This window comes from Malaclemys terrapin, chromosome 2, assembly GCF_027887155.1.
Source record: "Malaclemys terrapin pileata isolate rMalTer1 chromosome 2, rMalTer1.hap1, whole genome shotgun sequence".
Classification (NCBI taxonomy): domain Eukaryota; kingdom Metazoa; phylum Chordata; order Testudines; family Emydidae; genus Malaclemys; species Malaclemys terrapin.
The window spans coordinates 276,143,323-276,157,092 of record NC_071506.1 but is presented as its reverse complement, the minus strand read 5'-3'; the positions used below and the strand labels follow the sequence as shown (position 1 = coordinate 276,157,092).

Genomic DNA, 13,770 nt, shown 5'->3' with positions numbered 1-13,770 from the left:
CGTACCTCCTCTCGGACAGCTCCCAGGCAAACTCCCGCTGTTAGCCTCTGCTGTTCGCCGCTCAGCTGGTTCGCTGCTGACTGCCCTTATATACCAGTCAGGCCCACTCAAGGCCCAGCTGGAACAAAGCACTCCCAATTCACACTTTTCAAACAAACAAGCAAGCAATCAAGCACACGGTCAAACTGACCAACTGTCCCAGCAGCAGACACTCAGATACTCACCAACACAGCCCCCCTAATGCAGCACTTAGCGTACCTCCTCTCGGACAGCTCCCAGGCAAACTCCCGCTGTTAGCCTCTGCTGTTCGCCGCTCAGCTGGTTCGCTGCTGACTGCCCTTATATACCAGTCAGGCCCACTCAAGGCCCAGCTGGAACAAAGCACTCCCAATTCACACTTTTCAAACAAACAAGCAAGCAATCAAGCACACGGTCAAACTGACCAACTGTCCCAGCAGCAGACACTCAGATACTCACCAACACAGCCCCCCTAATGCAGCACTTAGCGTACCTCCTCTCGGACAGCTCCCAGGCAAACTCCCGCTGTTAGCCTCTGCTGTTCGCCGCTCAGCTGGTTCGCTGCTGACTGCCCTTATATACCAGTCAGGCCCACTCAAGGCCCAGCTGGAACAAAGCACTCCCAATTCACACTTTTCAAACAAACAAGCAAGCAATCAAGCACACGGTCAAACTGACCAACTGTCCCAGCAGCAGACACTCAGATACTCACCAACACAGCCCCCCTAATGCAGCACTTAGCGTACCTCCTCTCGGACAGCTCCCAGGCAAACTCCCGCTGTTAGCCTCTGCTGTTCGCCGCTCAGCTGGTTCGCTGCTGACTGCCCTTATATACCAGTCAGGCCCACTCAAGGCCCAGCTGGAACAAAGCACTCCCAATTCACACTTTTCAAACAAACAAGCAAGCAATCAAGCACACGGTCAAACTGACCAACTGTCCCAGCAGCAGACACTCAGATACTCACCAACACAGCCCCCCTAATGCAGCACTTAGCGTACCTCCTCTCGGACAGCTCCCAGGCAAACTCCCGCTGTTAGCCTCTGCTGTTCGCCGCTCAGCTGGTTCGCTGCTGACTGCCCTTATATACCAGTCAGGCCCACTCAAGGCCCAGCTGGAACAAAGCACTCCCAATTCACACTTTTCAAACAAACAAGCAAGCAATCAAGCACACGGTCAAACTGACCAACTGTCCCAGCAGCAGACACTCAGATACTCACCAACACAGCCCCCCTAATGCAGCACTTAGCGTACCTCCTCTCGGACAGCTCCCAGGCAAACTCCCGCTGTTAGCCTCTGCTGTTCGCCGCTCAGCTGGTTCGCTGCTGACTGCCCTTATATACCAGTCAGGCCCACTCAAGGCCCAGCTGGAACAAAGCACTCCCAATTCACACTTTTCAAACAAACAAGCAAGCAATCAAGCACACGGTCAAACTGACCAACTGTCCCAGCAGCAGACACTCAGATACTCACCAACACAGCCCCCCTAATGCAGCACTTAGCGTACCTCCTCTCGGACAGCTCCCAGGCAAACTCCCGCTGTTAGCCTCTGCTGTTCGCCGCTCAGCTGGTTCGCTGCTGACTGCCCTTATATACCAGTCAGGCCCACTCAAGGCCCAGCTGGAACAAAGCACTCCCAATTCACACTTTTCAAACAAACAAGCAAGCAATCAAGCACACGGTCAAACTGACCAACTGTCCCAGCAGCAGACACTCAGATACTCACCAACACAGCCCCCCTAATGCAGCACTTAGCGTACCTCCTCTCGGACAGCTCCCAGGCAAACTCCCGCTGTTAGCCTCTGCTGTTCGCCGCTCAGCTGGTTCGCTGCTGACTGCCCTTATATACCAGTCAGGCCCACTCAAGGCCCAGCTGGAACAAAGCACTCCCAATTCACACTTTTCAAACAAACAAGCAAGCAATCAAGCACACGGTCAAACTGACCAACTGTCCCAGCAGCAGACACTCAGATACTCACCAACACAGCCCCCCTAATGCAGCACTTAGCGTACCTCCTCTCGGACAGCTCCCAGGCAAACTCCCGCTGTTAGCCTCTGCTGTTCGCCGCTCAGCTGGTTCGCTGCTGACTGCCCTTATATACCAGTCAGGCCCACTCAAGGCCCAGCTGGAACAAAGCACTCCCAATTCACACTTTTCAAACAAACAAGCAAGCAATCAAGCACACGGTCAAACTGACCAACTGTCCCAGCAGCAGACACTCAGATACTCACCAACACAGCCCCCCTAATGCAGCACTTAGCGTACCTCCTCTCGGACAGCTCCCAGGCAAACTCCCGCTGTTAGCCTCTGCTGTTCGCCGCTCAGCTGGTTCGCTGCTGACTGCCCTTATATACCAGTCAGGCCCACTCAAGGCCCAGCTGGAACAAAGCACTCCCAATTCACACTTTTCAAACAAACAAGCAAGCAATCAAGCACACGGTCAAACTGACCAACTGTCCCAGCAGCAGACACTCAGATACTCACCAACACAGCCCCCCTAATGCAGCACTTAGCGTACCTCCTCTCGGACAGCTCCCAGGCAAACTCCCGCTGTTAGCCTCTGCTGTTCGCCGCTCAGCTGGTTCGCTGCTGACGTTTCCAGCCATTCGTTGAACAGATATGTTTTTGCAGAGTCCGCAGTCTCATGGGCCCTGACAAACACACACCAGAAGTCAAATATAAACAGACTTTCTGTTTTTCAAAACTGCATACTTTAGTAGTTTAAAAGAAGCAAGACAGGTTGGCACAGGTCACCCTTATGGTCACCCCCATCTCCTCCTGGCTTGCCTAATTATGCTAAGGTTGCTGCAGAGGCCTTATAGCTTAGCTGCTTTTGACAATCAGTGTAACAGTTGATATTCCAGTTACTGGCAGTGGCTGAGATTTTTTGCTGGGCTGTCAAAATCTCCCCCTACAGCCTATTAAACTAGACCTTCCAGTCGATACCTATAGCATTCAAATATTCTCAGTGGAGCAATTATAGCTGTAGGACCAAGTCAGCTCAAGTTTCATTCTTTCAGACATAACTAAACTCAATCTATGCTCCCAGAAAGAGTCTGAACACTGGAAACTACCACTCTGCTTGGACTTGCTGCGTAAATGTTCTGTCTTGTAGGACAGAAAATACTGTTTCTGCCCAAGCATCCAAGGAAGGTTGTTTTTCAAAATACAAAGAAAATAGGTCTGAGTCTAAGAGCCTTTCAGTGAATGTATTGCAAGAAGATAGGCAAGAGTCTTCAGCAGTGTTTTTCTGGAGAAAGGAATTTCAATATTTGCTTTCTCTCTTAAAATGGGGCTAGAACAGATTAATATTTTAATAATTGAAAACATTTAATATTTGGATGTTCATACAATCATTCCCACCCCTCTGTATCTTTAAAATACTACATGGCTGAAGACTTTTTCTTCTGAAGTTATGAGTTATTTTACCAGCTTTCCCATCTGTACTTTTCTGTGTGTTCCTTTGCAAATTTTATACTTTTCCTTTCTTTCTTTCTTTCTTTCTCTTTCTTTCTTTCTTTCTTTCTTTCTTTCTTTCTTTCTTTCTTTCTTTCTTTCTTTCTTTCTTTCTTTCTTTCTTTCTTTCTTGCTAAATCAAAGTCACACACAAGAAGCCCATTTATTAGGCTAACTGGGCTAGAAATGAAAGCAAAAGTAATATAACATCTGTGCAAGGATTTTTTCCCGACCAGCCAAGTGAACCAAAAGTTGATCCTAAAACAAACATGACATTCAACCTTTTTGTTCCTACACATATTGTGAAATCCCTAATGCTGTCTGGACTCTCCTGTTGTCTCACAAAAATTGGACAGCTGCACATACAGTGTATTTATAGTACATTATCTAAACCAAAAAAACAATGAGGAGTCCAGTGGCACCTTAAAGACTAACAGATTTATTTGGGCAGGACTGGCCTTACCTTGAGGCGAATTGAGGTGGCTGCCTCAGGTGCCAGACTGTGGGGGGGCATCACTAGGACCCAGAGTGTAGAAAATGGTGTCTGCTGCTGGTGCATATGTATTCTCCCTGCTGAAGATGCACAGAGATGGTGGCGTGCTGTGCGGAGGAAGGAGGGCACAAGAGACATAACAGGCAGGCAGGAGAAAAGGGGAGAGGGAATAACAGAAAGCAGCAGGAGCTGCAGGGAGAGAGAGGAGGAGGATCGTCTTATGTACCTCTCTAGCACCCCCAGGAGCCTGGACTGATTAACACCAGCTTCTCAGGGAGCTTCCTGTCTCCTGCTGCTTCCCTGAACCCACTTGAGGAGAACAGGCAGTCAACTGAAGTAGTAGGAGCCAGTTAGGCCCTTAAGACGCTGATATCTTCCCTCACTCAGGCCCTGCTACCAGCCTGCTTATTTGTTCCCTTCAACTGAGTGTTGAGAGCCACTATAGCTGGCACAGAACAGCAGTCATGAGTGAAAGAAGAAAATGCCCCCCTGGGGCAGCATTCAGAAAAAGAAAGGAAGCTTTTCTATCTAAGCAGGAAGGAGCTCTCCTGAGATACACAGACACAAATGTTCACGGTGAGCCTTCCGGCCCCAGTGAGGATGTGAGTGGTGAGGAGATGCCTGATCTTCCAGTTAGTCAGAGTGCAGGTGACCTGGCATGAACTGCAGCATCCATATCTCCATCTCAAATGGATGTAACCGTGCACATTCCTGAAGAAAAGTTTAGATCAGAGAAGAGTGTGGTGGAGGCGCAAGAAACAGCTGCTGCTGAGTTTAGTTCCTTAAGTCTAGATGATCCAGGACTGTGGACCCACTTGAGCAGTAGCATGAGGGACTTTCTTGTACTGCATGGGACACAGCAAGTGAAAAACTTCATGTTCCCCAAAGACAATGAAAATAGAAGTTTCCATCCAACACATTACTGGCGTGAAAACCCCAATGGTGACAAAGTGGAGAGGCCATGGCTTATGTACTCAAAACCCCAAAATGCTGCATACTGTTTTTGTTGCAAACTCTTCCAGTCTAATATTCCAGCCACATTGGATTCTACAGGAACAAAGGACTGGAAAAATCTGGTTAGAAATCTGGCATGCCATGAGAAGGCAGCAAATCACTGGAGAGCTTTCCATAGGTGGAAAGAGTTTGAGATGAGACTAAGGTTAAAGGCCACCATATATGATCAGCATCAAGAGAAGATTGCATCAGAGTCTCTTTACTGGCAAAATGTTCTGAAAAGGCTCGTTGCTATTGTGAGAATGCTTGCTACCCAAAACCTAGCACTGCATGGTACTTCAGATCAGCTGTATGTGCCAAACAATGGAAACTTCCTTAAAATTGTGGAGCTGATGGCTGAGTTTGATGCTGTACTCCAGGAGCATCTAAGAAGAGTCACCACCCAAGAAATGTACACACACCACTACCTTGGAAAAACAATTCAAAATGAGATCATACAGTTACTGGCAACAAAAGTCAAACAGAAGATTATGGCAGATCTGAAGCCAACACGATATTACTCTGTTATTCTGGACTGCACACCTGACATCAGCCATACGGAACAAATGACTTTAATGGTGTGTTTTGTAACAACAACAGAACCTAGTGAAAATGTTCCTGCAATGGTGACTGTCACAGAGCATTTTCTAGAATTGATTGATATTGATGATACTACAGGAGCTGGTATGACAAATATGCTTCTTAAAAATCTGGAAGATACGGGAATTGCGATAGCTGACATGAGAGGTCAGGGCTACGATAATGGTGCCAACACAAGAGGAAAGAACAAAGGAGTGCAGACACGGATCCGAGAGTTAAACCCTCGAGCATTTTTTGTCCCATGCAGTTCTCATTCATTAAACGTGGTGGTCAGTGATGCAGCATCAGCTTCTAGTGAGACCGCTGAATTTTTTAATGTAATTCAAAGCAGCTATGTATTTTACTCTGCATCAACTCATCGATGGCAAATTTTGAAGCAACATCTGGGAACTTCCTCTCTGACACTGAAACCACTGAGTGCCACATGATGGGAAAGTCGAGTGGAGGCGATAAAGCCTATCAAACACCAAATTGGGAAGATAGATGATGCCATAGTTGCCATTATGGAGGATAATGCTATGACAGGAACTGTTCGTGGGAGAACGGTGGCAGAGGGAAGTGGAATCACCAGAAACATACATAACTCCAAATTTCTGTGTGACTTAGTGTTGTGGCATGACATACTGTTTGAAATAAATGTTGTAAGCAAGAGATTTCAAGGTGTTGACCTCGATATATCTGGAGCAGTGGGAGAACTGGACAAAGCAAAGTCATACCTACAGTCTTACCGGTCAGATGAAGGATTTCAAAACGTTCTGAAGAGTGCACAGAAGTTGGCAGAGGAACTTCACACTGAAGCTATTTTCCCACCCATTCAAGAATACAAGAGTCACCAAAGAAGAAGACATTTTGATTACGAGGCACGGGATAATCCCATAAGAGACCCCAAACAACAATTCAAAGTGGAATTCTTTAACCAGGTGCTAGATTGTGCAATACAGTCAATTGAAGAACGTTTCATGCAGCTCAAGAAACACAGCAGTATATTTGGGATGTTGTATGATATTCCAAAACTCCTCACTATACCTGAAGAAGACCTACACCAGCAATGCAAGGCACTAGAGACAGTGTTGACACATGATGTCATGCGCGATATTGATGTGAGTCATTTAGGTGATGTATTGAAAGCCCTTTCAAGATATATTTCAGCAGGATCAACTCCAAAGGCTGTTCTGGAATATATGTGCATAAATAAGATGACCATCCTCTTTCCAAATGCTTTTGTTGTTCTGCACATACTTCTAACTCTTCCTGTAACAATTGCCAGTGGAAAACGCAGCTTCTCCAAGCTGAAGTTAATAAAAACACATCTATGTTCCACAATGACACAGGAGAGGCTGGTCGGCCTTGCAACCATCTCAACAGAGCATGAGCTGGCCCAGACTGTGGACCTTCAGAAGGAAGCAGTTCAAATCTTTGCAACCAAGAAGGCACAGAAAGCACCACTTTGATTATTCAAACAGATAAAAATGCCAGTGTTTACTATGCAGACAAGAAAAGTTACATTTGCTGTTCAGGCATTTGAAAGTTAAGTGTTACTTAAAATTTTTGAACAAGGCATTTTAAGTTGTTAGTTCTCCTTTATTGGGGTAGGTAGCAGAGCAGTAACACGAGAGAAGTAGAACTGGAAGAAGGCAGAATTGAGACCTTTCAAAGGTTTGGCCAAAGCGAGGGGGGAATGGGGGCGTCATTTGAGCTCCCCACCTCAGGTGCCAAAATGTTGTGGGCCGGCCCTTTTCATTTGCAAATTTAATACCATTAATTTGGGCTTGAATAGGGACTGGGAGTGGCTGGCTCACTACAAAAGCAATTTCCCCTCTCTTGGTATTGACACTTCCTCATCAATTATTGGGAGCAGGCCACATCCACCCTGACTGAATTGGCCTTGTCATCACTCGTTCTCCACTTGTAAGGTAACTCCTTTCTCTTCCCGTGTCAGTATAATAATACCTGCAGCTGTAATTTTCACTCCATGCATCTGAAGAAGTGGGTTTTTTCACCCACAAAAGCTTATGCCCAAATAAATCTGTTAGTCTTTAAGGTGCCACCGGACTCCTCGTTGTTTTTGTGGATACAGACTAACACGGCTACCCCCTGATACTATCTAAACCAAGCCCTTGAAGTAAAACCCAGCTCTGCTACATGGCTTCAATTATTCCAGTACCACTACAGGGAGGCAGTGTGGCCTATTTGATGCGGACTCAGGAGGCCTGACTTCTATTCCTGGCTCCTTCATAGAGTCATAGAGTTGTAGACTTTGAGGCCAGAAGGGACCATTATGATCGCCTAGTCTGACCTCCTGCACAACACAGGCCACAGAATCTCACCCATCCACTCCTGTAATAAACCCCTGACCTATGTCTCAGCTACTAAAGTCCTCAAATCATGGTTTAAAGACTTCAAGGTGCAGAGAATCCTCCAGCAAGTGACCCGGGCCCCACGCTGCAGAGGAAGGCGAAAACCCCCCAGGGCCTCTGCCAATCTGTCCTGAAGGAAAATTCCTTCCCGACCTCAAATATGGTGATCAGCTAAACCCTGAGCATATGGGCAAGACTCACCCGCCAGACACCCAGGAAAGAATTCTCTGTAGTAACTCAGATCCCACCCCATCTTAACATCCCATCACAGGCCATTGGGCATATTTACCACTAATAGTCAAAGATCAATTAATTGCCAGAATTAGGCTATCCCATCATACCACCCCCTCCATAAACTTATCAAGCTTAGTCTTGAAGCCAGATATGTCTCTTGCCCCCACTGCTCCCCTTGGAAGGCTGTTCCAGAACTTCACTCCTCTGATGGTTAGAAACCTTCATCTAATTTCAAGTCTAAATGGAGGTAGATATTACCACATCCGAGGTAGAAGCCAAACTCGAACAGCTTAATGGGACTAAATCGGGGGGCCCAGATAATCTTCATCCAAGAATATTAAAGGAACTGGCACATGAAATTTCAAGCCTATTAGCAAGAATTTTTAATGAATCTGTAAACTCAGGGGTTGTACCATATGACTGGAGAATTGCTAACATAGTTCCTATTTTTAAGAAAGGAAAAAGAAGTGATCCGGGTAACTACAGGCCTGTTAGTTTGACTTCTGTAGTATGCAAGGTCTTGGAAAAAATTTTGAAGGAGAAAGTACTTAAGGACATTGAGGTCAATGGTAATTGGGACAAAATACAACATGGTTTTACAAAAGGTAGATCGTGCCAAACCAACCTGATCTCCTTCTTTGAGAAGGTAACAGATTTTTTAGACAAAGGAAACACAGTGGATCTAATTTACCTCGATTTCAGTAAGGCATTTGATACAGGTCCACATGGGGAATTATTAGTTAAATTGGAAAAGATGGGGATCAATATGAAAACTGAAAGGTGGATAAGGAACTGGTTAAAGGGGAGTCTACAATGGGTCATATTGAAAGGTGAACTGTCAGGCTGGAGAGAGGTTACTAGTGGAATCAATTATGAAACATTTAGAGGAGAGGAAAGTGATCAGGAACAGTCAGCATGGATTCACGAAGGGGAAGTCGTGCCTGACTAACCTAATTGCCTTCTATGATGAGATAACTGGCTCTGTGGATGAGGGGAAAGCAGTGGATGTGTTATTCCTTGACTTTAGCAAAGCTTTTGATACGGTCTCCCACAGTATTCTTGCCGCCAAGTTAAAGAAGTATGGGCTGGATGAATGGACTGTAAGGTGGATAGAAAGCTGGCTAGACCGTCAGGCTCAACGGGTAGTGATCAATGGCTCCATGTCTAGTTGGCAGCCGGTTTCAAGCGGAGTGCCCCAAGGGTCGGTCCTGGGGCCGGTTTTGTTTAATATCTTTATTAATGATCTGGAGGATGGTGTGGACTGCACTCGCAGCAAGTTTGCAGATGACACTAAACTAGGAGGCGTGGTAGATACACTAGAGGGTAGGGATCGGATACAGAGGGACCTAGACAAATTAGAGGATTGGGCCGAAAAAAACCTGATGAGGTTCAACAAGGACAAGTGCAGAGTCCTGCACTTAGGACGGAAGAATCCCATGCACTGCTACAGACTAGGGACCGAATGGCTAGGTAGCAGTTCTGCAGAAAAGGACCTAGGGGTCACAGTGGACGAGAAGCTGGATATGAGTCAACAGTGTGCTCTTGTTGCCAAGAAGGCTAACGGCATTTTGGGCTGTATAAGTAGGGGCATTGCCAGCAGATTGAGGAACGTGATCGCTCCCCTTTATTTGACATTGGTGAGGCCTCATCTGGAATACTGTGTCCAGTTTTGGGCCCCACACTACAAGAAGGATGTGGAAAAATTGGAAAGAGTCCAGCGGAGGGCAACAAAAATGATTAGGGGTCTGGAGCACATGACTTATGAGGAGAGGCTGAGGGAACTGGGATTGTTTAGTCTCCAGAAGAGAAGAATGAGGGGGGATTTGATAGCAGCCTTCAACTACCTGAAGGGGGGTTCCAAAGAGGATGGAGCTCAGCTGTTCTCAGTGGTGGCAGATGACAGAACAAGGAGCAATGGTCTCAAGTTGCAGTGGAGGAGGTCCAGGTTGGATATCAGGAAAAACTATTTCACTAGGAGGGTGGTGAAACACTGGAATGCGTTACCTAGGGAGGTGGTGGAGTCTCCTTCCTTGGAGGTTTTTAAGGCCCGGCTTGACAAAGCCCTGGCTGGGATGATTTAGCTGGGAATTGGTCCTGCTTTGAGCAGGGGGTTGGACTAGATGACCTCTTGAGGTCCCTTCCAACTCTGATATTCTATGATTCTATGGAGTTCCTCAGGGATCAGTTTTGGGACCAATCTTATTTAATCTTTTTATTACTGACCTTGGCACAAAAAGTGGGAGTGTGCTAATAAAGTTTGCAGATGACACAAAACTGGGAGGTATTGCCAATACAGAGAAGGACCGGGATATCACACAAGAAGATCTGAATGACCTTGTAAACTGGAGTAATAGTAATGGGATGAAATTTAATAGTGAAAAGTGCCAGGTCATTCATTTAGGGATTAATAACAAGAATTTTTGTTATAAGCTGGGAACTCATCAGTTGGAAGTAACAGAGGAGATGAAGGACCTCAGAATATTGGTTGATCACAGGATGACTATGAGCTGCCAATGTGATATGGCCGTGAAAAAAGCTAGTGCGTTCTTGGGATGCATCAGGCGAGGTATTTCCAGTAGAGATAAGGAGGTGTTAGTACCATTATACAAGGCACTGGTGAGCCCTCATCTGGAATACTGTGTACAGTTCTGGTCTCCCATGTTTAAGAAGGATTAATTCAAACTGGAACAGGTACAGAGAAGGGCTACTAGGATGATCCGAGGAATGGAAAACCTGTCTTATGAAAGGAGACTCAAAGAGCTTGGCTTGTTTAGCCTAACCAAAAGAAGGCTGAGGGGAGATATGATTGCTCTCTATAAATATATCAGAGGGATAAATACCAGGGAGGGAGAGGAATTATTTAAGCTCAGTACTAATGTGGACACAAGAACAAATGGATATAAACTGACTGGCCTCCTGATGATATTAGGTAAGTCACTTCACTGCTCTGTGCCTCACTTTCCCCATCTGTAAAATGGAGATAATGATTCAGGCCATACCAAATTCACAGCCATGAAAAACGCGTCATAGACCATGAAATCTGGTCTCCCCCTCTTCCCCCCCCCACCCCCCGCTGTGAAATATGGTCTTTTGTGTGCTTTTACCCTATACAGATTTCACTGGGGAGACCAGCGTTTCTCAAATTGGGAGTCCTGACCCAAAAGGGAGTTGAAGGGGGGGTCACAAGGTAAGTTTAGGGGGGGTTGCGATATTGCCACACTTACTTCTGAGCTGGCTTCAGAGCTGAGTGGTCGGAGAGTGGCGGCTGCTGACTGAGGGCCCCACTCTGCAGGCAGCAGTGCAGAAGGGTGGTACTACCATACTATGCCATCCTTATTTCTGCGCCGCTGCTGGCAGTGGCTCTGCCTTCAGAGCGGGACTCCCAGGCAGCGCCACCACCAGTAGCAGCGCAGAAGTAAGGGTAGCAGTAGCACAACCCCCCCCCCGCCCCCATAATAACCTTCTCCACACACACACACTCCTTACTGGGTCAGGACCCCCTACAATTACAACACTGTGAAATTCCAGATTTTAATAGCTGAAATCATGAAATTTACCATTTTTAAAATCCTAGGACTGTGAAATTGACCAAAATCGACCCGGAATTTGGTAGGGCCCTAATAATGATACTGGCCTCTTTTGCAAAGCACTTTGAGATCTACTGGTGGAAAGCACTGTACAAAGTATGTATTATTTATTGTTGATGCAGAATAATTTTGTTATTTAGTGATGTCAAAATCAGAATAAAAATGTCGGAAGGGGTTTGTTTGTTTTTGTTCGTTTGTTTGTTTAAAGAATTTTCATTTTGAAAAATACCAAGAAAAAATATAAAGCTATTTTAAAAGGAACGAAAGTTTTTAATGTATTAATGTTCCTGAGGAGTTCATATTTTCACCATCATTTATTCCATTTCTCCTTGTTATGCAACAAGGAAGTCAGTAATACAGATGGTGTTTTACAATCACTGAACACATTTTGAAGCCCATAAATGTAATGTAAACCATCAATGGATATGTTATTTTCCCTGAGTAAGAGCTGTGTGTGGCACTCGGCTTAAATAGAAGATCGAAGCCATTTTGTGAGTTATCAAGGCATTATATACCCTCATAAAGAGTCAGAAAGGTTTGATTTCATGGCCCAGCGGTGTCTGTCAGTAATTTGTCACTTTTGAATATTTTAATTCTCCCTTTCTGTTATGGCATTCAGTAGCAATGCTATTATTCCCTGAAGTATTAAAAACTGGCTGCCATCTACTGATCATTTACAGGTATTGTTCTGGGAGCTACCTCTGCTGAGCCTGCAATGTGCAGTAATTCATTTCCCTTTTGGGGGTGAAAATGAGATTCGATTCTTTGGCCTCAGTAATAAGTGTATTCCTTAAAATCCTGGGGGGGGGTTTGTCAGCTGTCTAAAGAAATATTGTCTTGTTAGGAGGATAAGCAAAGTTCTATCCCATGTTGTATGGCTTTGAACAATTTGAAGTTAAATCACTTCAGCTAATATCTACCAATGGATACTAGCATAAGCAGCTTGCTAAATTCATCAGTGCAAGAGACCCATTTGTTGCTACCTTTTCACACCCTAATAATAAATAAAACATATGGAGATATACCCATCTCCCAGAACTGGAAGGGACCCTGAAAGGTCATTGAGTCTAGCCCCCTGCCTTCGCTAGCAGGACCAAGTATTGATTTTTGCCCAGATCTCTAAGTGGCCCCCTCAAAGATTGAACTCACAACCCTGGGTTTAATAGGCCAATGCTCAAACCACTGAGTTATCCCTCCCCCTCTAGTTGCTACTTAAGTAATAGGTAACCTATTAGAGAAGAGAGAGCTGTGCAGCTTTAGTTTACATGGGGATAGTGAGATGGAGAAGGAATGTATTACAACCCCATGTCTCTTGCTGTAAGAAGACTTACAAGTGAAATTACTCTCTACATCATATCTCAGCTATGTAGGTTGCTTGTTTGGTACACCAAGCTCTTCCTTAACTGTAACTTATTCCGATTTTGTTTGTTCAAGTGAAGATAGATGAATGTAGGGTTACCATATTTCAGCAAGCAAAAAAGAGGACGGGAGGAGCCCCGCCCTAGCCCCACCCCTGCCCCTCCCACTTCCCGCCCCCCCAGAACCCCCAACCCTCCCCCCGTTCCTTGTCCCCTGACTGCCCCCTCCTGGGACCCCTGCCCCTAACTGCCCCCCAGGACTCCACTCCCTATCTAAGCCTCCCTGCCTCTTGTCCCCTGACTGCCCCAACCCTTATCCACACCCCCACCCCCAGACAGACCCCTGGGACTCCCACGCCCCATCCAACCACTCCCCACCCCCTGACAGCCCCCCCCCAGAACTCCCAACCCATCTAAACCTCTCTGCTCCCTGTCCCCTGACTGCTCCGATCCCTCTCCCCACTCCTGCCCCCTGACAGCCCCCCCCAGAACTCCCAACCCATCTAAACCTCTCTGCTCCCTGTCCCCTGACTGCTCCGATCCCTCTCCCCACTCCTGCCCCCTGACAGCCCCCCCCCAGAACTCCCAGCTCCCCACCCCCCTGCTCCTTGTCCCCTGACTGCCCCTTCCTGGGACCCCTGCTCCTAACTGCCCTCCAGAACCCCACCCCTAAGC

General features: G+C 46.3%; 1 protein-coding gene across 4 annotated transcripts in view; it reads left to right on the top strand.

The window, feature by feature from the left end:
- Nucleotides 1-13,770, top strand: part of CRHR2 (corticotropin releasing hormone receptor 2) — a 272,679-nt gene that overhangs the window by 32,441 nt on the left and 226,468 nt on the right. The window contains exon 2 of one of the 4 annotated variants that reach the window (XM_054016598.1): nt 11,725-11,833. The exons of the other annotated variants lie outside the window; for them this stretch is intronic. Within the exon in view, the coding sequence (XP_053872573.1) occupies nt 11,774-11,833 (60 nt within the window). The 5' untranslated portion in view covers nt 11,725-11,773. The remainder of the gene's footprint in view (nt 1-11,724; nt 11,834-13,770) is intronic. 4 annotated transcript variants of the gene reach the window in all.